At 31.5% G+C, this 24,906-nt stretch overlaps 1 protein-coding gene across 1 annotated transcript in view; it reads left to right on the plus strand.

Annotated features, from left to right (window-relative positions):
• Positions 1–1,094: 1,094 nt before the first annotated feature.
• LOC139495762 (uncharacterized) overlaps positions 1,095–24,906 on the plus strand; it is a 29,277-nt gene continuing 5,465 nt past the window's right edge. The window contains exons 1-17 of the mRNA XM_071284141.1: positions 1,095–1,166; positions 2,658–2,809; positions 3,645–3,767; positions 4,183–4,386; positions 6,593–6,796; positions 7,887–8,081; positions 10,105–10,305; positions 12,464–12,597; positions 13,733–13,823; positions 14,317–14,411; positions 16,450–16,540; positions 18,217–18,335; positions 19,221–19,308; positions 19,953–20,062; positions 20,948–21,035; positions 21,914–22,032; positions 24,028–24,118. Coding sequence (XP_071140242.1) covers positions 2,731–2,809; positions 3,645–3,767; positions 4,183–4,386; positions 6,593–6,796; positions 7,887–8,081; positions 10,105–10,305; positions 12,464–12,597; positions 13,733–13,823; positions 14,317–14,411; positions 16,450–16,540; positions 18,217–18,335; positions 19,221–19,308; positions 19,953–20,062; positions 20,948–21,035; positions 21,914–22,032; positions 24,028–24,118 — 2,032 coding nt within the window. The 5' untranslated portion in view covers positions 1,095–1,166; positions 2,658–2,730. The remainder of the gene's footprint in view (positions 1,167–2,657; positions 2,810–3,644; positions 3,768–4,182; positions 4,387–6,592; positions 6,797–7,886; positions 8,082–10,104; positions 10,306–12,463; positions 12,598–13,732; positions 13,824–14,316; positions 14,412–16,449; positions 16,541–18,216; positions 18,336–19,220; positions 19,309–19,952; positions 20,063–20,947; positions 21,036–21,913; positions 22,033–24,027; positions 24,119–24,906) is intronic.

Here is a 24,906-nt window from a genome sequence, read left to right on the forward strand (position 1 = left end):
GTTACCACCTTAAATAAAAGTATGGGGACATAAATAATAAAGAAATAATTCCTACACGTCATGTTCTATTCTCATTAACATTGGTAGGCATTACATTTATCGATATTGTACATTGGTGAAATAAAATGCCTTAAAAAAATCACAAAACTACTGAACTCCGAGGAAACCTTGCTGCAGTGAATATTTTCTGTTCTAGCTGATTGCAGCGTTTCGAAACTTGATTCCTCTCCATCTATTTTTTTTTTTGCCATTTGATTACTGACTTTCCGTTTTAAATTTTCCTGGGAGTTCAGTATGTTTCCTATTTGTTTTGGAAAATACTGATTGAAATTGCTAGTTTCGAATGATGGTGTGATCTTTTGTATCTCTGTATTAAAGGCACACTGCCGTCTACTATTCGCTTTTATAAGTTCTAGCCTGCCTTGCGTGGGTTTTATAGACAGTCAAGGTCATTAAAAATTCCCAAAAGATTATGTTCCCTTTTTGATCTGTTTGGTAATAAACATGATCACTTCGAAAAACTAAGGATTTTCTTATTCCAGGCATAGATTTCCTTAGCCGTATTTGGCACAACTTTTTGGGATTGTGGATCCTCAATGCTCTTCAACTTTGTAATTGTTTGGCTTTATAAATATTTTGATATGAGCGTCACTGATGAGTCTTATGTAGACGAAACGCGCGTCTGGCGTACTATATTATAATCCTGGTACCCTTGATAACTATTGGCATAACTCTCAGAAAAGAAGTTGTCATAATGCAATTTATCAAACTCTTGAAATTCATATGTATTACACTTTATATAACTGGGTTTGTACTTATATGTACAGTATGCAAGTGCTACATGTAGAGAAGGATATGTCTATTCTTCCGTAGCACCTGATATATATCCCGGTTGATGCCCAGAACTTATTTTTCATATGTTATATTTTGTATACTGTTGTTTATATTTTAGTCTTTTTCTCATTAGATTAAATGTTCATGTGGCATCTTTAGCCATATTTCAATCTACTCGTGTTTTAATAACAACAGTAAATGAATGAAGGTAAAAGTAAACTTTTGAAATTATATAATCAAGTGAAAAAGAAGACATCGCTATTTTCCGTATAGTATCTTATTTTTTAGGACGCATCTAAAGATGGAAACTTAAGAACTAAAATATGAAAGAGGTATGGGCAACTTTTTATATGTATTTGATTATGCCAGGGAAAGGTAAACGACATTAGAATTTGAATGTTATAATTTATCTTTAAACACTGGTTTTCGAAATTTGTAAGTTTTGTTTTATAGATTGATACTACTACTTGACAAGTTAATAGCGCTACTCAATGTTAACTTGAAAAAGGGCAAATGAGTACATTGATGATGACCAAAAATAGACAGAAGATATGTAAGATTGAGAAGTTGGTTCGAATAGAGTTGTAAGAAAATTCTTTTGGGGAGTGAGAATAAAATTTTTAATTTAAATGGTAAACGATATTTACCTAGCAAGTTTCAAGTATTACAAATGAATCTTACTATGCTGATGTTAAACGCTTGCAATAAATTATTGCTTTATACGGAAATCATCTTTAGAACATTTTCAGATTCCAAACACAAAATAGTATGGATTAACTAATTAAGGTGGTACCTAACACTACAGGGAGATAACTCTTTAAAAATCAGCTAAACGTTTTAATTACGTTGTGTTGTTAAGGGAATATTAAGCTTCTCAATGATCAAGAGGATTGTCTGTCAAACTGCTATCTAACCAGTGTAATTTTTCTGATTAAATGGTTAGTTCAAATTTCTTGTAATTTTTATATTTTAGTCAAAGGGTCAAAATAAGTACTTTGTCAAAATTTTATGAATATTAAACGAGCCAAATTAATTTTAGTCAAGGTGTTGGTTACTACCTTAAATAAAAGTATGGGGACATAAATAATAAAGAAATAATTCCTACACGTCATGTTCTATTCTCATTTAACATTGGTAGGCATTACATTTGTCGATATTGTACATTGGTGAAATAAAATGCCTTAAAAAAATGAGCATAAAACATGACATGAAGGCATTATGTCGATTCGAATAGGACATATACAATATTCAATAGGTCGAAGCTTGGGAAAAAGTGAAATCAACAAAAATACTGAACTCCGAGGAAAATTTGAAACGGATAGTCCCTAATCATATGTCAAAAATAAAAGATAAAACACATCAAACGAATGGACAACAACTATTATAATCCTGACATGGTACAATGTAGAAAAAAAGTGGATTGAACCTGGTTTATTTAGCGCTAAGCCTCTCACTTGTATGACAGTCGCATCAAATTCCATAAATACCTTAAAAATGTTAGGTTGTTCACGTTTCTACCCATGGAGTCAGTACATTACATGTTCATATATAATGAAAATTGTTTAAGCTGCTTAAATGTATATATTTTATACGATATGAATGAAAATAACATTAATATAAACATTAAGTATGTGCGCATGTATCAAACATATTTTGTGCTAATTAGAACACGGCCTTGTTTACAAAGCGCAATAATGATGTCATTTTATTAGAATACATAGTTTACCACAACGAAAAAAAAACAAAAAAACTACGTTATATAATATTAACACTTATACAAAGTTGATTAATAAATAAAATATAATGCAATAATATCTTTTCAGCGATACAATGCTTATTAGAAAAATTATGTTTTCCGTCTTATTATAAAGAAGCTGTGTTAGAAGTGTCGTAGTAATGAATAAGAAAGAAACGTTTTACCCTGGAAAAATAGATGGAAAAAGAAATGACAAGTTATGCAGTAGTGAATTGCAAGGTATATTTGAATTAGATAGTGGAATTCCAAGTTTGACACTTTTCCAAGTAATACTTTAAGCAGATAGATTTGTTTTGTTTTAAATTTGAAGATTTAAATGTTTTAAAGAATCACTGTTTTAACAAGCTCAGTTGTCAGCACTCTGACATGAATTATCATTGATATCGTTACATTTATAAATTAACTGTTTACAAAATTTTGAATTTTTGAAATACTAAGGCTTTTCTTCCTCAGGCATATATTACCTTGGCTGTATTTGGCAACACTTTTAGGAATTTTGGATCTCAATGCTCTTCAACTTCGTACTTTATTTGGCTTTTTATAACATTTTTTGGATTCGAGCGTCACTGATGAGTCTTTTGTAGAAGAAACGCGCGTCTGGCGTATATAAGAAATTTAGTCCTGGTATCTATGATTAGTTTATTTAAAACTGATTTGTGAACGCTAAAAAAAATAGATTCGACTCATTGTTTTAAAATGCTTGCAAACCGAGTAGTCCGGTCGATTATAACTTTCAATCATTACTATATAGAAGTGTAACTGCAAATCTGACCTTTCAAAAAAACATAAGCATTTTTTTTCTGACCAATACCATAACTGATAACTATAATGAAATATTATTTTTCTTTAAATCCTCATTTTATTTTAAACGTCTTAATCATATCATTAGCTTTATAAAGGGCTTAATTGACCTAATGTTGCGTTGAAATAATTTCCTACTTTTTTGGTCGATGTTAGTAACGCTGAAGTGGAATTGTCTACCTAACAAAATAAGCAAGATAGAGTGTTAAACAGCAAAGTTATATGCGATTCCGATTCTTCATATCATTTGTAGATTATCGATCATTATTTGAATCGGACAATGAAAGCACAGCGGAAAGTAGTTCAAGTGACAGCCAAGATGAGGAAAATGGAAATGATAAATGGGATTTAAATGACACCATTCGTGAGAGCTTTGGTAAATTATCTATAAATCTTTGCAACATGACAAACATGGAGGAGTTCATATCACTTTGAAGCTATATGTTTGCTTTTAACTTTATGGTCCAACAATTTGATACACTACGTTTTTTCAATCGTATTTGACTTTCCAAATTTATCGTCATACTCGTACATAATAACAACTATGGCAAAAACACGTTGGTTTCATTGAAATAAATAAATGCATTTTTATACAGTTTTTTTTCGCTGCTAGGGCACTAATTTTATATATATAACACCAATAAAAGAATTAAAGACGTCGAACATCAAATTGGTGCAGGTACTTCTTTAATCGATGACAATTACTTTTAATCTTTTTCTCAATTGTATAAAAATATTTACCACAAATAAATATAAAAAAAATCTTTTTATATATATTTCAATCATGTTAGCGCCAACAAGCTCTGTGGTTACGAATAGATGTACGAATTGCGGAAACAACATGCATCAGCAGCAAACATTTTGTGAAAAATGTGGCAACACGTCCAAAGTTGTAAATGTCGGTGGAATTAATACAACATCTGAATCGAAATTTGTTAGCCATGAAACCATATTCGGTACAGACTTAAGAGGAACAAATATTGGAAGTAGGACAGGTAAAACAAGTTCCCTCTTGTTGAATTATTCGACAATATTTTGTTTTGTTGTGCATAATTATTTGTCGTATTTTAAAACTATTTCTATGATTATCAAATGTATTTTGTATTATACATTACGCGAGAAAACCGTCTAATATCGTATAAAATATTGTTTTTATTTTATAATCATAATGTCTGAAAAACTGAATCAATGCATGTTTATAATTAATTCAGTTCCCTATGCACTTCTTTACATTTATTACGAACCCATAATGTTTTAATTGACAAAAGAATTTTATTCACTGATTGCTGAACACAAATATTGCCTGATCGTGACATTGATAAAGAACAAAGAATCATTGACACGTGAAAAATAATTGAGTTGATAGAGAACTGTTTCATGCGTTTCCATTTATTTATCAAACATTTGCATAACAGTTTTCAAGTTACTTGATATATTATATGTTCAATTAACCGTATAGAAATTCAAACCAGAATTCAAAGTTTTGGTGAAATTACATATTCTAGAGGTCACGTGAATCAGCTTGGATACTAAAATAATACCAAAGATCTCTTAAAGTACATACTATCAATGACTCTTTCCTTTTGCAATTAAAAGATTTGGGTTTCTACTCTTCACACAAGTATTTCAAAACTACATGACAAATTGAAGAGTTTTGGTTCTGCTTTGTTTCACAAAAAAGGAATGGCCAACGTAAATACAAATATATTGACCTTTTGAGGTATAAATCCTAAGATGTAGAGGGTTGCCGCTCACAAGGAAGCTCTTAACCCGAGCCAAGAGTTCCAAAAAGTGAAGTTGGTATCATCCATTCGTATCGTAACTACAATCACGTACCCTTTTCCCATGTGTTGATCTACCGAATTAGACTATTTACCGGGTCTGTGAAAACACGACGAGCACGACTGGTGCCACATGTGGAGCAGGATCGGCTTAATCCTCCAGAGTACTTGATATAACCCCCAGTGTTTGATGGGGTTCATGTTTCTCAGACTTTAGTTTTCCCTGTTGTGTTTGGTGTAAATAAAGGCAACAGTAGTATACCGCTGTTCAAAACTCGTACATCTATGGACAAAAACAAAATTGGGGTAACAAACTAATACTGAAGAAAACACATTAAATTTAAGAGGAGAACAACGACACAATATTAAAATGTAACATACACAGAAACGGACTAAGTATTAGACACAATCCGATGAGAATAACAAATAAAACATCAAAACCAAATACACGAATTTGGGATAGAAAAGTACCGTGACAAGTCTTATTGTAATGTGAAATCACACTCAAATATAAGAGAAAACAAACGACACAACGGAAACACAACGTTAAAATGTTACACATACAGAAACGAACTATAATATAACAACGGCCATTTTCCTGACTTGGTACAGCATGTTTTTAAAGATGAATAATACAGTGATTGATAAGATTGTATGTCTATTACTCTTTATTTTTTGCCGCTAATTTTCGACATATGAGTTTGAATGTCCCTCTGGTTTCTTTCGCCCCTCTTTTATTGACAATGTTAAGGTCACCAGTAATACCTTAGCAAAACGGATTATATATGATAAGGGAACTATTACAGGTGCAAACAGGAAATTTAGACTTGAAGCTGCAATATTTCGAAAAATTGGCCAAATCTTTATTTCAATAAATGTATTACACACAGAACAGAGCGGCGTGAATAGATGCATACAATGTTTATTCAATGAAGGGGGGGGGGGGGGGGGGGGTTGGGGGATGGGGCAATACCTTTTAGTGTTAACCTGTTCTGGCCCTTTTCAATGTGTTGTTAACTGTTATTAGAGATCAATTAAGCTGTTAACTATTTTCAACCAACTTTGATAACTGTTATCAGCGTTTTTGCAATTTTTGTTAACTGTTTTTGCCAAAATCGAGGTGTTGTTAACATGTTAACGGACCCCCATGGCCCCCCTTTCAATGTAAAAAAATAATAATATACAAGTATACATATGTTCGAAAACAATGAAAAATAGCCGTAATTATAACAAGCCGTAATTATAACAATACTTTAAGTGTGAAGTGTTTTTCCTGTAATGATTTTTAATTCATGCTATGTATTGTTGAATAATACAGTGATTGATAAATAATAAATAAAATGTTCAAATACGAATTAATACATTTTGATGCCGCGACCGTATTTAAAAGTCCAACAATAGCACTTATGTTTGTTTTTAGTGTCAAAGATCGCATTGTCTGAGATTAGATGCAGGAATTGTGAGCACATCGTAAACCAAGATCAAATATTTTGTGATAAATGTGGCTATCAGCTTAAAATGGAATGCGTCGGCAAAACGAACGGAAAACCATGCGCTAAGTTGATCAGTAGCGCAAGCAAATTCTGTGCAGACTGCGGGACAGCAAATCTTGAAAATAAGCAAGGTACAACAAAGTTCCCATAATTGAAACATTTATTGATACTGTTTTGATCAATCTAAAGAGACAAAATGAATATATTTTATATGAAGTTTCGATCTTCCAGTCCATACGATATTCAAGAGCTTGCATTTCCTATCATGATTTTCTGAATAGGTTGTTGCTGCTTACAAGGAAGTAAATGGTTCAAAGGGCCGTTTTGAAGTAATTTCACGGAATGGTTGGATGTTGGATAGCCAGTATAGAACATCTGTTTGACGACCAATATATCCTAGTGGATAACCACAATCTCGACCAATATTCATTGAATGTAACGTTCCCTGAGACTTATCATCAAGTTTGTACGGACATGAATAGTATAATAGTACGTGTATTATGCGGTACATGATCTGTTTTTCTTCCATTACCTCTGAGATCAAGTCTGGTGCATGGTGGGCTTCTTAGTTTTCTATTTTGTGTATTGTAGACGGTTTGTCGTTTGGTAGTTTTCGTTTTTTTAATTTTGTCATGCCATATGCATATTTGTATTTCAAATCTAGTATTATAAGGTTTAATTTCGAAGCTGGTAGCACCAAGCTTTATAAGTTTTTTAAAGACATACGTTTTAATAAACTCACTGGATATCACTTGTGTTAACATATAACAAGAATAACGATTATGATTTCGTTCCTTCTTTGTTCATTTACTTGTATGAAATTTCAGTCTCAAAAAGCGTGGTTGAGAATAGATGTACGAAATGTGGGCACAGACAACATCCACATCAAAAGTTTTGTGATAAGTGTGGCTACAAGTTTGGAGCTGAGTGCATCGGATAAATAAATGGAATACCATGTTCTAAATTTGTCAGTGTAGTAATATAATATTTCCTTCCAAAGGCTCAGCTAACTCTCATTTTATGTTACAGTTTTTGAAGACTGTTAGTACATGAGGGTACCAATTGTTGCAGTGAATCTTTACTATAATATGTTAACTGGTACAATTTTGATTGTAAATCTACACTTCATGAAATTCTTTAAACCGTTCGAAAAGTAAGGTTGTAATTTCCGTAAGTAAAGTTAAAGTGATAGTAATCAGTTATTTTGTAAATATGTTTCAGTGTCAACGAGCACATCGGTTAGAAATGGATGTAGAAGTTGTGGGCATGACATACATCAAGATCAAATGTTTTGTGAAAAGTGTGGGTATAAGCTTAAAACTGTATGCATCGGGACAAATAATGGAAAACCATGCTCTAAATCTATCAGTATTGAATCACAATTCTGTGAAAACTGCGAAATAGAAAACTATTCAGGTAAAACAAATTTCCTATAATTATAGTTTTTAGATACATGTAAGGAAAATCCACCTTTATTAGCTTACTCTTTTGTTACGTCAGTATATGTATTGGGCAATTAATATAGCGAAATTAATGAATTTGATGCTTTGCTTATATTGAAACAGAAATAAAGTCGACTATCAAAATTTGAATTTGTTTTCGCGCCGCGGGATTTAAATAGAGTCGAATAAGGGTTGGGTTTTCCTTTTGTCTGTCCACCTTCTGGTAACTTCAATTCTCTAAAGTGACAAAAAAAAGTATGCAGAAAAACCTTTATGACATTGTGAAAATGAATTTTTACAAGGAATCTATTATGTCTTATTCATTTGTTTTGTGTCTACAATAAACATAATATGATAATAAGTAATTTGATATATCAGACTCTTGACAAAAGCTGTATGCGTTTGCGAATTGAGTGGCAAACCATGGTACATATAAATCAGTTTTGAAATTAAACAAAGCATACGCTAGACGAACTGTTCTGTGAGGTATATAATTCAAACAATATATCGATGAACAAAACAAAAAAAATGCATGAAAGTTAAAGTTCACCAAAAATATTTGATTTGATTTAAAAGCGGATAGTTCGTTAAAAGTAGTCTCCAAACTTAAAAATGCGATGTAAGGAAATAAATCAGAATTAAAAAAAGGTCGCGTTTTATAGCATAAATGTCAACCGTTATAAACATGATATAACAAAAATTTCTTTGAACTTGAATCAGGCATTTACGTAAGTTAATGGCAAATTTGGTTTGAAATACTAAATTTTAGACTCGAAGTCTCATTTTCAAATATCAATCTGAAAATATCAGTCAGTTTCGTGTTTTATGCACAGACCTCTTCATATGTTGCATAAGTGACTGCAAGTGGTATAAAATGTAATGATTATATACAAAATATCTAACTTGAAGTAGGAAATCTTAAATACAATATCAGAAATAGTCCATTAGCCGAAGGTTTTAGATAAAGGGTTCATTTATAATTTGAAATCGGCTTTGAACTATCTTTCAGTAACTACAAGTACTGTGAAGTACGATTTTTGTTGTTTTTGTGATTTTGTTGTGCTGTGTGAAGATCCGATGAATTAAACTCTGGCTTACTGATTTCTACAGTTTGTTTTAATGATTTGTGTTACACCATTGTCCAAGATAAGGAGAGGGTTGATAACTCACATACATGTTGCCACCGTATTCTTAATGTACATAACCTGTAAATCAGTGGATGTCATTGTTTGCTGTATGTCATGCTTGTTTTCCGTTTACTATTGTTCATCCTCAATCAGGATGAATTTTGTTTGCCTATTGGAAATGTACACATTTGACCATGCCGGTACTTTTATTACTTTATGCGTTTTGATCTGTGTAGAAAAGTTAAACTATAATTGTTCTCAGCCCTGTCCATTGATCCCCGGTTGATAGTTGCCTTAAGCTTATAAATTGAAACGACCTCCCACACAAGTGCATCCTACTATAATGTAAAAATAAGAAAATATAGTATGATATTAGATGAGACTGCTCTCAACCAGATACATGTTAGAAACAACTATATGTCACTGTACGGCCTTCATGAATGTGAAAGACCCATAGCAATATAAAAAAGGCAAGCTAGGAAAAGATATAAGGAGGTTTGAAAAAAAGGGGGGAACTATTACAATGTTAACGGATAGCATCAAAGTTCAAAACTTTCCATGGTAGTGACATTTTTGCACATTTGTTAGAAAATAAATTTACCAAGTAGCACCTTCTCAAACCTGAGATAAATATAATTTTGATGACACTTTTAATTTGTGCTCAAAGCTGGTAAATATTAATTTGTAACACTGTCAAAATATCACTGATAAAAATTATGGACTAAACTTAACAAGTGTCGGTGATAATTATTATTTGAACCATACACCAATTCCCATGTGGTTTTCCATACGCATATTGACTTACGCATTACTGGCGTTATTTGGAACATAGATACATTAGCCTTTATAAGTAAATCATACATTTTTCAGTGACAAAGAAGTCTCCGATGAAAAGATGTAAGAGATGTGGACAGGACAAATATGAAACCCAGAAGTTTTGTGATAATTGTGGATACGAGATTGGAGGTGTTTGCCTTGGAAAAATAAATGGAAATCCTTGCACTAAATCCATCAATTCTGTAACTAGATTCTGCTCAGACTGTGGTACAACAAACCCTGATTATAATATAGGTAAAGCTTAGTTTAATCGAAATATTACAATACTAGTATAATACAGCATCATTGAACTACTAAATGTTCATTTTAAAATATTTCTAATTTGAAAAAAACAACCTTAAAATATCATGTTCCAATTTCATATTCACGGATGCCACATCTGAGGCTGGATCTGCTTTACCTCCCTAATATTAGAGATTACCACGGTATATTGTTATATTTTTAGTGCTCAGTCTTTAGTTTTCTATGTAGTGTTTGGAATACTGTAATTTGTCTTTTTATCTTTTTTTAGCCGTGGCGTGTATCGTTCATTTAGACAAGAATTTGAATGTCCCTTTTGTATCTTTTGTCCACTTTTAAATAGAAAGTAAATTTTTTATAAAAGTTTAGAACATCCATTAAGTATTACATAGGTTAAAATAAATATCCAAGCAACTGGTTGAAATTGGAAATCGAAGAGAAAAATAATATTGTATATATAAAAAAAGAAGATGTGGAATGATTGCCAATGAGACAACTCTCCACAGAGACCAAAATGACACAGAAACTAACAACTATAGGTTACCGTACGTCCTTCAACAAAGAGCAAAGCCCATATCGCATAGTCAGCTGTACAAGGCACCGAAATGACATTGTAAAACAATTCAAACGAGAAAACTTACGGCCTTATGTTTTTCTTCATTGTATTTAATTTTCAAATATACAATTAAAATTTGTTTTCAAAAGTGTGAGTGTTGTCAAATCATCATAATTATGAAGAAGCACCAGCCTTATACAATATACGTTATAAATCAGATGGTTTTATCTTTTGAAATTTCACAATATTCACAATTTGGTCTTAGCTGATGGATAAATGTCTTATTGGCAAACATACAACATTTTCCTTTTTTACATATAGTTCTTTACCTACATAAACTTTGCACTTTGAACAAATAGTGCCCCGTTCTACTTTGCAGTACATACATTTAGAAACTACTAGTATACTGAGTAATAATTCAGAATTATCTATCTAACGAGGTTGCATAAACGTAAAATAAGAAAAACATTATATTTCCCTAAATATTTACTATACTAATATTTATATAATACATTACCATGATATGGTCTCATTTTCTGACAATTTAGGAACTTTTACACTTGTCTTTAACCCTACTTTTCTTTTATATTCCGATTGAAATTATGTCACATCTTTTGTCAATGAAAAACGATCTAGGACATAAAGTTTTTTTTCTATAAATAATAGGAACGTGGAGAACGTCAATGTGTCAGCATAGAGAACTTTCTCGGACACTTTTGTTCACCCCGTTAAGTAATAGTGTTCGTGATGCCCAATCTTTCGTTTTATGTGTATTGTCTTGTTATTGTTATTAGTCTGATGGTTTATATTCGTTTTTCTCACGTTGTTGTCTAGTTGGCATTGTACTGAAGATTTTTGATTGGCTCTCGATTTTTTTTACATTTTTCATGACTTTAATTTTCTTAAAGTTCATTGCTTATCTATGGTAGATGTTATTGTATTTGTCAAACAGGTGTTTTATTAAAAATATGATCTTCATAACACGGACAAAGATATAAGGTTGCACTTTGTAATTACAACTGTTTCCCAAACCACGCCTCTTTTTTTTTTTGGGGGGGGGGGGGGGAATAGAATATTCATAGATAATTAATTTTGCTTATTTACTGGTTCCCAGTTCTGATCTGTAGGTTGCATATCATAGAGATATAACCTGGGAATGTTACGTTACCAGTAACTATACTTGTGAATATTGTTTATATTGATATCTGTGGTAACCCTACAGTCGAGGTAGGGATAGTTAATACATTTTATGTTAGTTTAAACTCTATCAAGTCCGGGTCATATACACGTTGAAAATATGCCGCACAGCCCTATATTTTGACCTTTGAAAAAAATAGGAGGGCATATGAACTTTCCATTTTAGGATATAATTTTTTTTTCAAGACTTCATAGTAAAAGTGGTACAGTTTTAGTCGTATTAGGAGTTCCTATGGGGAAACGCATTGCCAATATTTACAGAAATGCAACCTATCAGCCTACCAAAATTACGAGTGGTGAACGCATATTACATACGCATTTTGTTCTTATATTTCTGAAAGATGGATCATATTTAAGTATATATCGATGATATTTATTACAGTATTTTTCTATTACCAGTGTACAACAAAAACCACTCAAAACGTGCTGGCGAGGAAAACTACTCTGTACCAAGTGATCATGAAGTGTCAATAATGAGATTAGTGTCAATGGGATTTAGCAGGGAACAAGCAATAGAGTCTTTGCAATCTACTGTAAGTTTAGAATAAATAATTTTAACAAGTTAAATAATTTAGGAAATATAACATATGTTTTTTTTCTGAAATAAACGCTTGATATTTGTTTTAAAAAACTATACTAACTTAAGTGCGCTGTCTGTCACGATCTTAAATAAACCATGAAAACGAAAGGACGTATTTTCTTATTCCATGGCTTTTTGCTGATTCTTTAAAAACCCACGGCAATTTCATCAACAATTTTATCATGAGACGATCAAGTTATTGATGGCTTCGGCAGTAGTAAGCATCATATGTATTTCTTCGAATCTGTGAGAATAATCTTTAAAAGCAAATATTTTTATCTTGGCTCAGATAAGAAAAATACAGTACAATATGTAGTTAACATATAATCGTTGTTGTCTACTGATAACGATTGCAATTTTTTAGGGTAAATATCAAATCGGTGTTTTCCGTAAAGGTATAACTTGACTAAATCACAAAAAAATGCGCGTATAATTCGAAGACTGTTGCAACGCAACAAATTTAATTTCACAGGTCTGTATGATAATAACAACAATTGCGCTAGAATCTAAATATTAGTTTTCATTCTTGGCTGATGTGGAAGGTATATTTAAAAAACAATTTTGATGATTTGTTTCTACTTTCTTTTAAAATGCTAATAATACAATTGCTTCCATCCACTTCGTTTGAACTTTGATGGATGGTTGTCTCATTGTCAATCATACCACATTGCTTTATCTTAAGGTCAAGTAACAGTAAATGAACTATGTCACAGATTTCAGTAAAATTTTGCATACAACGCTGGCTCGGTCAACTACAACTGAAATGCATTTATTTCATTCATTTATCATTTGAAATATTATTTATTGAATTCTAACAAAATTAATGAACATTCGTATAGAAAAAATTGTCAGTTGCAGTTCAAAGAGCCAAGGTTGTATGCAAAATTTTAGCAATATCTGACACATAGCCAATTAACTGTTCCGTGACCTTAATGAGGTAAAGATATTGATACTGTGGTATCAAATTTGTTGTTTACATCAGTTAGCATTCTTTAAACCAACATTTCCTCTTGCTTTTACCTCACAATTTTAAATCTGATTTTGTTCAAATCATATTTTCTATTCTGCTTTTTTACGTTTTAATGTAGGGAGGAGATGTAGAAAAGGCTATAGAAAAGATTCTAAGTCTACATGATTATGATAATAACGTGTTAAGAAAGAAGCCACCAATATCCGCAGGTAAATAAAAGACAGGCCAATGCACGAAATTAAAGTTGGAGGAATACTTGTCTAAATATCGATTGATTTACTATAAAACATAAAGTTTCTCTGTAGTATAGCACTGACTGTACCATTTTAATGCAAGTCGATATCTTATACGTAATAGTATTCATCAAATTATGTTACTTCACGGTCTCATGGGACCTTATCCCCTTTTTTCCCTCAGTTTTAGTTTGTAAACCGGATTTGTGTTTTTCTCTAAATCGATTTATGAATTTCGAACAGCGGTATACTACTGTTGACTTAATTTATAAGATTATTTTAATAGAAGTAATAGAGCAATCTTTTTCAAAAAGTACGAAAATTTAAGTTTAACGGTTGATATCAAAATGACACTTCAAATAATTAAGTGCAATAATTGTTATCAAAGGTACCAGGAGTATAATTTAGTACGTCAAAAAAGATAAAAAAAAAAAATAGCACCATGTGATCTAATTACTTCTTTTTTCAGCACATTTCAAATCAGATATAAAAGACGAGTCGGTTAGGACATTGACATCAATGGGATATACTAGGAAGCAAGCAATTGGCTCTTTGAGTCGCTCTGTAAGATTAAAACAAATAATTCATACTAATAGCTATAGATATTGCATTAGAGCTTTTGTGACCATGGATTTGATGTTTCGATCTGCAATTGATTCATTTACGGGAACATGTATATGATAGAAAAATATACAGCGAATAGTGAACCCTTTCTTCATGATTAAATTTAAGCATTAGCAAGTCAATCTGAGTAATGTGCTTCGGGCCTGTTGCAACTAATTTACATGTGAATTCTATGTTTCGAACGGTAAAACAAAAGTACAATCTCTCGCTAAAAGCATGTGTGATCTAATGAGTAAAGCCTTTTTCAAATGTTTTTTTTTATAGTTTGTTCTTATGTTGCGCTGTTTCGTCGCTGTCGGTGTAATACCACCATTGATTTCCCCCTTTTAGTCTGTGTTAAATTTTCACTTTCCTCAAAAAATTGAATTGGTTGCAAATAAAGAAATACATGGCATGAGTAAAGTTTCATCCTGCTAAGTACTTTAGACAAAAATTCACATGACAGTTCATTGCATACAAGAATAAAGCATTCACTGGAAGTTAACCAATCAAATGTTCACCTCTTTTTTTTTATATCTGTGTACACACTCAAGTTTCCAAAATATTCTATAGAAACACCAACTACAAAAATATTGATGCTTTGAAATACCTTAGATATATATTTATGACCAAGATTTGTTTTACAGCGATAAAATGTATTATTATTTCTTTCCTACAAATTACTGTAAATTTCAAGGGAATATTTTTTTCGACCCTTTTTCGTATGCAACCAGATGTGACGTACTATGATTTGTTGGTATCACATTTTTTTGTTGAATGAACTGAATGTGACTTTTCCCTTTTGTAATACTGATTTTTTTCAAGCATTACTTTCAAGTTTTGTCATAATCCTTTCGGCAGTTTGAGAAAAATCTAATATAATGTAAGACAACATCTACAGGGATTCGAGCAAAATTTCTCCACAATCTACATCGAGCCTCATCATGATATTATAGTTTGGACCAATAAGTATTCAAACATTTATATCAACTGCCTACACAACGTTGAATATGATACAAAATATGACTTACGTTTGATAAATACCACTAATAAACCTCTTTGTCGTCATTATAAGGTCCTTTTTGTCCATTTATAACGAAATTGAAAATGATCATGGGGAATATGTCAAAGAGACAACAACTCGACCAAAGACAACACAACAGCCGAAGACAATCAGTGGGTCTTCAACGCAGCGAGAAAATTCCGCACTCGGAGGTATTCCGCAACTTACCCTTGAATAAAATTGTGTACTATTTCAGTGAAAACGAACGTCACACTAAACTGCAAAACATACAAATGAACTAAAATTAAAAATTATGCAATGCTAACAAAGGCCAGAGGCTCCTGACTTGAGATAGGCGCAACAATGCGGCGGGGTTAAAAATGTTTAGTGAGATCTTAAAACCCCCCACCTTACCTATATTAAATGTTGAATTAAGAAACAGATAGCAATACTCACAGTAATCTCATTTTAAAAGAAGCCCGAGTCCGATGTAAGAATAAGTAACGAAAGAAAATAAGCAAAATTACATTGATTAATTAACAAATTGTGACTTGGATGGAGTGTTATCTCATTGGCACTCATACCACATCTTCTTATATATATAGTAAGGAAAACAATTGAAGCTATTAAGACTTGTTTTTTAATCAGATAATCATTGCATAGAATTGTTTAAGATATAGTATTAAGATAATAAGCAATTATGTTGTTCACACTAGGCGATATATCATTTAATTGAATATTTAAAATTATCTTGCTGAAGCTATGTGCACACATATTCATGTATTGCTGCTAGCACTATTATATGCACGATTTCTGTATATGATATATGACAAGTTATCAAGTGGATGCTTTCAAAGTCTTAAAATTTTCATATGCATATTTATATTTAGATATAAATAAGGTTCGAAATGTTCAAACGGTGTTTTCCCTTGCTTTTACCTCACATTTTAGATATAGATATAATATTGTTCAAAGCATATTTTCTTCTTAATATAGAGAGGAAATGTAGAAAAGGCTATAGACAAGATTCTTCGTCTACCTGGTTCTGATGATAACATGTTAAGAAAAAAACCACTATCATCCAAAGGTAAATATTTAGATAAGTAATTGTCAGAGGAAAAAAACCCTAATAAAAGTTTGAGGAATGCTTGTTTAAATATCGAAAGATAAACTATAAAACATAAAGTAAGTCCATTCATAAAATATGTATATTGTCAACGGATAAGGAAAACCCGAAAGATCTAACAAATCATGCACGAGGAAAATTATGAAGCTTTATAGCGAAAGATGTAATTTAAATTGGGCTTTACTCCTCTCTGTATGTTGACAGTTAGTTACAGAAAAGGTGTGATAAAAATACGTGTTTTTTTTTTTTATAATTGTGGCTCATTTATAATATCCTAAGTTTAGACTGACGTCCATTTTCTCTTAACAATTATACATTATCGTTAAGAGGCAATCTGAATCCCGCCTCCGTGTGCGGGATTTATCGCTGCATTGAAGACTGATGGCCATGGGCTGTTTTCCTGCGCTTGGTTGGGGTTGTCACTTTAACACATTTCCCGTTTCCATTTTCAATTCATTACTCTATATAATAACTTACCAGATATAAGTATTTATATTCTAATGAACTCTTACATAATAATTTGCTGTACGCCTTCAATTTTCCTCATTCGCTATTGAACGATGTAATTTCTCTCATAAATATATCAAATGATTTACATTTGTACTTAAGATGTCAATCATATAAAAAAAAATACTTCGTCATGGTATCTATATAACAATTTAGTTAGCAATGAAAACAGTTAACTAATAGGTGTGTTTTCATCATTATGGTTATCTGTACTATAGCACTGACTGTACCATATTAATGCAAGTCGATATCTCATATGGTATATCATTCAACAAATTATGTTACTTTACGGTTATATGGGATCTTATATATTAACAAGATTATTTTGATAAACATAATAGAGCAACCTGTTTAAAAATGTAAGAAAATTATTTCGACAGTTGATATCAAAATTAATTATCCGCGTAAGACACTTCAAGAAGTTGAGTACAATGAAAAAGTTCAGTTGATAGCACCATTTGATATAATTCCATATTTTAATGTATTTCATGCATGTTCAGGACGAGAACAATAAATACAATAGGTAGGTCTTGTCATATTAGAGGCAATCTGGGATGATGACTGCCACTGGAAAATTGAGGGTATTTTTGATAGGGACAGAAATTTTGCCTTGCAACAGGTCATCTACGGACCCACCAAAGAGATGTTGCAAGGTTTCTTAACGTGCAAAGAGCGTGGTACTCTCTTTACAAAAGGCATCGGATTTAATGTCCCCATTCTGACCGGACGTGACTGCGAACTTGATACATCCCGTACAGCCAAACGGACGCCCCACTTCAGCAAGCGTTTTACTGTTGGTCGGGAGAGTACCAAGTGACCATATTTCGTTTCCCCAGTCACCCTTGGAGGATATAAAAGTTGAAAAGCCGTCTTTACCAAATTTTGAATACAATAAAGATTTCTATATGTAGCATCATTTGATCCAAATTCTTATTTGTTCACAACCCCAATCAGATATACAAGTCGAAATGTCGTCTTTACTATCAAATTACCACTCGGTTATGACTTTTTTTAGGACATTTAACGTTTCCTATCAAAGTCATTTATTAGAGTCGGGTACTTTAGTTAAACAAATGAAATGATTATTTCTATTTGAAGCACCTTTTTATCCAAATACTTATCATTTTCAGCACAATACCTATTAGACATGACAGTTGAAAAGTCGCCTATACCAAGTTACGACTCGGTTATGAAATTGACATCAATGGGATATACAAGGAAGCAAGCAGTTGACTCATTAAGAAGCTCTGTAAGATCAAAACAAATAATTCACAATACTAATGTTCTTCGGGGCAGTTTCAACTCATTTATTGTCGAGCCTGTGACTTTTGTCGAAAAAGCGAGACAAAGCGATCCTTCGTCCCGTCGTCGCGTCCGTAAAACCTCACCCTGTAGTTAAAGTTTTTAAAAAATTGATAACTTTCTCAAATTTACGTGGTTTTGTACTAAACTTGGTCAGAAGCTTGTTTATGATTAAAAGCTAGTATCTATAAGGATATTTTGAAAAAAAATCATACTTTTCGTGTTTCTTAATATTACTTATAAATAGGATTAGTTTTCATCCAACGAGCATTACATACAGGCTGCACTTTACATTTTTAGCCATGGCGTTGTCAGTTTATTTTCGATTTATGAGTTTGACTGTCCTTCTGGTATCTTTCGTCCCTCTTTTACGCACCAAAGTATGCATGTAGCCAAATGTAATCAATTTACTAAATTTAAAAAAAAAAATGGAACATATAAAGACATGAACTGCACACATCATACTTTCTGATAATGTTGAACGGTACATGTAGTTTTGAGTTCATCAGACATCAGATCGAAGGTTGGATGCTAAGCATTCAATTTACGCAATAAGCATAAAGATTATATGGTTTCCTTAAATTGCTTACATCCACTTCGTTTGGACTTTGGTTGATAGTTGTATCATAGGTAATCATACTAAATCTCCTTATTCTTATACTGTAGGTAAACATGTTGATAATGTGGTTTCAATGTTTTGTTTGTCTTAACATAGGTAGAACTCGTAATGCCGAGTTTTCCCTTGCTTCTTCATGTCAATTTGAAATTTATTTTTGGTCAAATCATATATTCTATTCTGCTTTTTTTTGTTTTTCTTTACGTTTTCATTTAGGGAGGAAATGTAGAAAAGGCTATAGAATGGCTTTTAAGTCTACCTGATTATGATGACAACCTGTTAGAAAACCCATCACCAACCACAGGTAAATAAAGAAAGTGTGCCTAATTTCATCGAGTTTGAACTAGCAAATTAACTGATTTCTTTTTACTTATAGAATAAATTAAAAAAAAAAAAAACCTTTTACTCTTAGTAATTTTTATAAGCCTTTATCGAATATCGAGACCCTCCTTTAAATCTCTTATGTGTGTCTGACATCAATACATCAATGGGTTGCAATTTAGATGTCTAGTTCATGTATATAAATGAACATATGATACAAAATCGATAAAACGGACACATATATGTGAATTATACGAATGATGTGTACAAAATAATAAGGCATATTTTCTAGACATCAATTTAGATAGATAACAATTAGCTTATTGGTGTATGTTTTCATTATTGTGTTGTTTTGTGTTAAGCTCTGACGGTTCCATTTTAATGCAAGAATGCGGAATCTAAAATAGAATAGTATTCATAAAAATTATAATTTACGGGCATATTAGACCCTGTACTAATTAATGATATAATTGTAATAACCTAATAAAGTAATCAAATGTTTAGAGAAATCAACGCCCGCCATCAAAGTCAATAATTTGAGTCAGACACCTGATTGAAATGATCAAAATAAATTCTATAAAAAATATTCTATATGGAGCACCATTTAATTAAAATTCTTTTTTTCAGCACAATTCCAATCAGATATGAAAGTCAAAAAGTCGTCTTTACCAAGTTATGACTCGGTTATGAAAATGGGATATACACGTAACCAAGCAGAATATTCTTTGAGAATATATGTAAGATTAAAGCAAATAATTCACAATAATAGCTACAATTGTATTACATAAGAGTTCTTATGACCATATATTTGATGTTTTGATCTGAAATTGTTTTCATTTTCGAGAACATGTGAATGAAAGAGAAGGTAATCCTTTCTTCATGCTTAAAAACAACCGTCGGCGAGTCAAACTGTCAAATGTGCTTCGTGTCAATTGCATCACATTTATGGGAGTGGTTGTTTAGAACTGCGAGACAATTGTGAAATACCTTCCTAAAACATGTTTATAGTCATTCCTTACAATTAGAAACTCGACATTTTTATAAGCCGAGAGCACTTTAAGATGTTCTATAAGACGATATATGAGATATAAGATTCAAGTTTGCTAAAGGGAGATAACCGAAATTAACACCAAGATAAAAGACAAACTACACATGTATACACACTCTAGTTAGTAAATATTTATTTTATAATAGCTGCATTGTATATGTACCAAGTTGTACTTTTCAGCTTGGAGAACTGGGATTGTTACAAAAACAAATCCAGAAAGACCATGAGGCAGAAAACAATATCTATCTATAATCTGTTTTAACCAAGCAATCAATCGATAAAGATAATTATAATTGATATCTATGATAATGATAAATTATAGTACTATTAATTATGCCTTATTACATGTATTAATTGTCTTTATAATGCCTTATTAATTGTCTCATGGTTTTTGAAAGAAAAAGATGACAATGATGAAATTACGAAACAACTAGAGGGAATCATTTCAAATGATATTATCAAACATTTGTTATTTGGAAACAGTGCAATGAACATCTCTTACTTTAAGTATTTTGTTGTTTGCATCTTATTCTTTATTCTAAATTGTTTATTTTTGTTATAATTTTACATTGAGGGAGGTAAAGTGGAAAGAGAAGAGTGGCCCCCTAGTTCTACAGTGATGCACGATGTCTCAACGAGAAAAAAACGAACAGTAGCCGAAGGTAAATTCAAATTAAAGAGATAAATGAAGAAAAATGTCGAGCAGTCCAAAATTCTCCTTTGAAAAAGAAACAAATATTAAATGTAGTGTTGCAAAGGCAAATTTGATTATATAAATTTTAATATTCTTTTAATGTCCCTTTAAAGTCATTTTAGTCCACGAGAGATTAAGTTGTTATTCATCCTGCTTTAAATCATTTGGGTTTAAAAAAAAAAGGTTAATTGAGAAAAGCGCTTCTGACGAGCCATAAAAATTCAGGATACTTTTCATTATATATTCTGTTATATTATGTAAAGTTTTAAAATCAGTACTGAATTATTTTCTCGAAACGTACACTAACTGATCATACGGTTCCATCACAAGTAAAACAAACCTCATAATTATCACTTAAACTGGTTTTTTTTTCTCTTGGGAACCTCCAGAAATTTTTCTAAAAAAAGGGAGTAAAGTAATATCTATAAATAAAAGGAAATGCGGTATGATTGCCAATGAGACAATTAACATTTTCGATGTTATATTGTGTCAAATACATTTGCAAAACTTTTAGATGAGGAAATGGTAGGGTGAAAAACATTAATCGGTTAGTCATGTTCCAATAACAAATGACGTTCAGAATAATCTGCATCGACAGTCTACTTTTAAAAATACAATGTAAGGTTTACCGCTTAAATATGCTATTTCAACTTTTCCAAAAATGAGAAGTATTTAATCGAAACGACTTCAGTTTTTCTTTCCTTAGACATTGTTTTTTTTCCTTAGACATATTTAGCACAATGTTTTGGAAATTTCTGTTTTAATGCTCTTCAATTATTGTTTGTATTTCGTAGGGTAGCAGTGTTACTGACACACATTCAATTTATTCTTTATTAATATTTTTAGCACCATTCCAAACACGATGGAAGAATCAACCCTCATTCATATTTAGTAATGAGTCGGTAATAGAGATTATGTCTCTGGGATTTACGAGGGAACAAGCTATAGACGCTTTGACATTTTCTGTAAGTTATAAACGCTGGTTTTAATAAAGAAGAAAAGTCCGAATTTATTATACTAAAAATAATAATTATAGCAATGACAACACAATATCAAAACATTTTTGACAAGTTTGCAGACATTCAACAGATATGTTTAGTCACTGTGTCTAGTATTGTTCGAGATATCAATTAATCAATCAATTAGTGAGTTTACAGTTTAACTTAAGGTATAGTTGATTGTTTTTTGTTTTTCTGCATTCAAGTTTTGTTCAATTTGTTCTGGAACTGCACTTGTTTTTGCATTTTTTTTTATTACTTCGCCCGATTACGAATAGCGGTCGATATTAGAGACTTGGCTTATTATAGTTCACCAGAGAAGCATTTCGATAAATACAAAAACGAAATTGGACAGCATTGAACCTTAAATTTAATGATTCGTTTTATAAATTCTATTCCTACGAACTTGCTTTCAGTATCTGCGAGCATTTCTGATACAAAGTAATTTTGCTTTTTTGTACTTTTATATGCTTTCGTTATCTATTACTAGCTTCTAACAGTTGCTTCGTTTTTATCTTGTTTAATTGATTATAAGTTCGTTCAAGTCACAGATGATTTAGTTTCTGGATAACATATTCGCAACATTTTAAGATAAAGGGAAATCTAAATCTTGACATAAATAATAGACATGAATATATTGTTGAAGAATAGTTGATGTCCTTTAGATGTATAACTGTCTTTTTACAGACGAATTTAATTTTAAAAGTCTTACTAATCTTTTGAAAAATTATTTGTCGATTCGGAGAGAATTAAAGCTTGACGTATTGTATAAAACGTGTTTACTGTAAAAGATTATTTATAGACTTTAAAAGTGTGTTTTTGTTTGTTAAAAGATGCAAAAGAATTTGGGATATTGTGGTATTGAAATCTAGCTTTATATCTTTGTTTTCATAGAAAAATTGTGTTAACAGCGCAGAATATGTTTGAGAAAGATTTTACAAATACGTCAAAAATAAAAGAATAAACCAAGGATAAAATAATAAAAAAATGTTAAGGTCAGAGTAATGACAGCACCGTGTGGTACCTTAGATGATTTTGGGAATTTTTTTTGGAATATTTGGTCCTCAATGCTCTCCAACTTGGTATCTTATTTGGGCTTTTTTACATTTTTGATTCGAGCGTTACTGACGAGTCTTTGTTGAGGAAATGTCCGTCTGGCGTACACAACTTGAATCCTGGTATTGTTGATGAGTTTCTTTTTGATAAAATGATGAAAGCACAAAATATAACGCCACAATGAGCAGCATTGTTAACCGAGACTAAAAGCATGTGCTACTAACATGTAAGCAATTTCTGTCATTAACCAATTTATTGCATGCATCGTAAGGTTGTTTGCCGTAATTTGAAAAAAGCGAGAAAAATAACACGACTTTACTTCATTCAATGACATATACTGTGGCTTCATTTTTATTCCTTGGAGACAAATTTTAGTGGCTTTCTTTAGTTCATGTGAATCACGAATTTTAATGTTAAACGAAATAAAATATCAACGACTATATATTTTTTTTTATTATTCCTAAAAAAATGATCTCACAAAGACATATGAATCCTCAATTTTTGTAGTAAGCTTTGACATTTTGTAATACTGAACGAAGTCCAGAAAGTCTATGTGAACCGTTTGAAGAGACACAGTTTCTATATTAAATGTAGATAGCGTTGTTTCCCATACTTCAACTACAAAAAAGTATATTTGTTCAAATTTGTTAAACATGTCAATCCCTAAATGCCAAGTCTTTGATTTAATTATGGTAATATAAATCTTAACTGCGTTTTTAAACGCAGAATTTTCAGATTATTGCACGAGTTAACCCCAAAAGTACGTCCACTGCTCAACTGCCTTAATTATATTTTCATTTAACATGTATATTGAAATCAATGTAATAAAGAAATTGATTTGAAGTTATCTTTCATGTTTTGTCTTAATTTAAAACCTGTCATTTTTGGTTTTATCACACTTATTAGGATGGAAATGAGGAGGAAGCTGTCATAAGGCTTGTTAGTCACCCTTATCATAATGATGTAACAGTAAAAAAGAAAGTAGAATTTTTCGAAGGTAAATATGAACATTGCCAAACTTTTTAGCATAAAAGGATAGTAGCTTGATGTTTTCAAGATCTTCAGATAAATAGCATTTTTCGTTATAAACTTCTAATGTATAAAATATAATGGCCTCCTAAAGAACTGAACTCCTACTTGTATTTTTCATTGGCATAGTATTCAAACCAATAGATCATATTTGAAGAAATAAAATTAGCAAATTTTTATTATATACATACTATTAACACAAACCCACAGTTTTCTGTATTTTGAGATAAAAGTGTTCATCAGTTAGTTTTATTTTAGTTTGCTCTATGGTCGGGTTGTTTTCTCTTTGACACATTCCCCATTTCCATTCTCAATTTTATTTGACATGATTCTGTTAGCAGACACACGTGATAATCAAAATATGTTAACAACAAAGATAAGAACGATTACTGACGCAAATAACGATCATTATTTAATTATTTGATGGATGATTTGAGTAAATTGATGTCGACAATTGTTTGCTAGATTGAAACTTCAACCTAGGATTCAAATTATTCAAAACTATTGACGGGTGTATTTAAATGAATTCACTACAATTTCCAAAGTTTCACCTGAAAAAGATATATTTAAAGGTAGAATAATTTGTTCAGCTAGTTTCATAGATGGCAATTTCAAATCATAATTATATAGATATTAGATGATGTGCTATAAGTGCCAATGAGACAACTCTCCATCCAAGTCGTAATTAGTGAAAGTAAACCATTATAGACCTTCAACACGGAGACTTGGCTTACATCGAACAACAAAACTACTAGT

This window comes from Mytilus edulis, chromosome 11 (assembly GCF_963676685.1).
Source record: "Mytilus edulis chromosome 11, xbMytEdul2.2, whole genome shotgun sequence".
NCBI classification, from domain to species: Eukaryota; Metazoa; Mollusca; class Bivalvia; order Mytilida; family Mytilidae; genus Mytilus; species Mytilus edulis.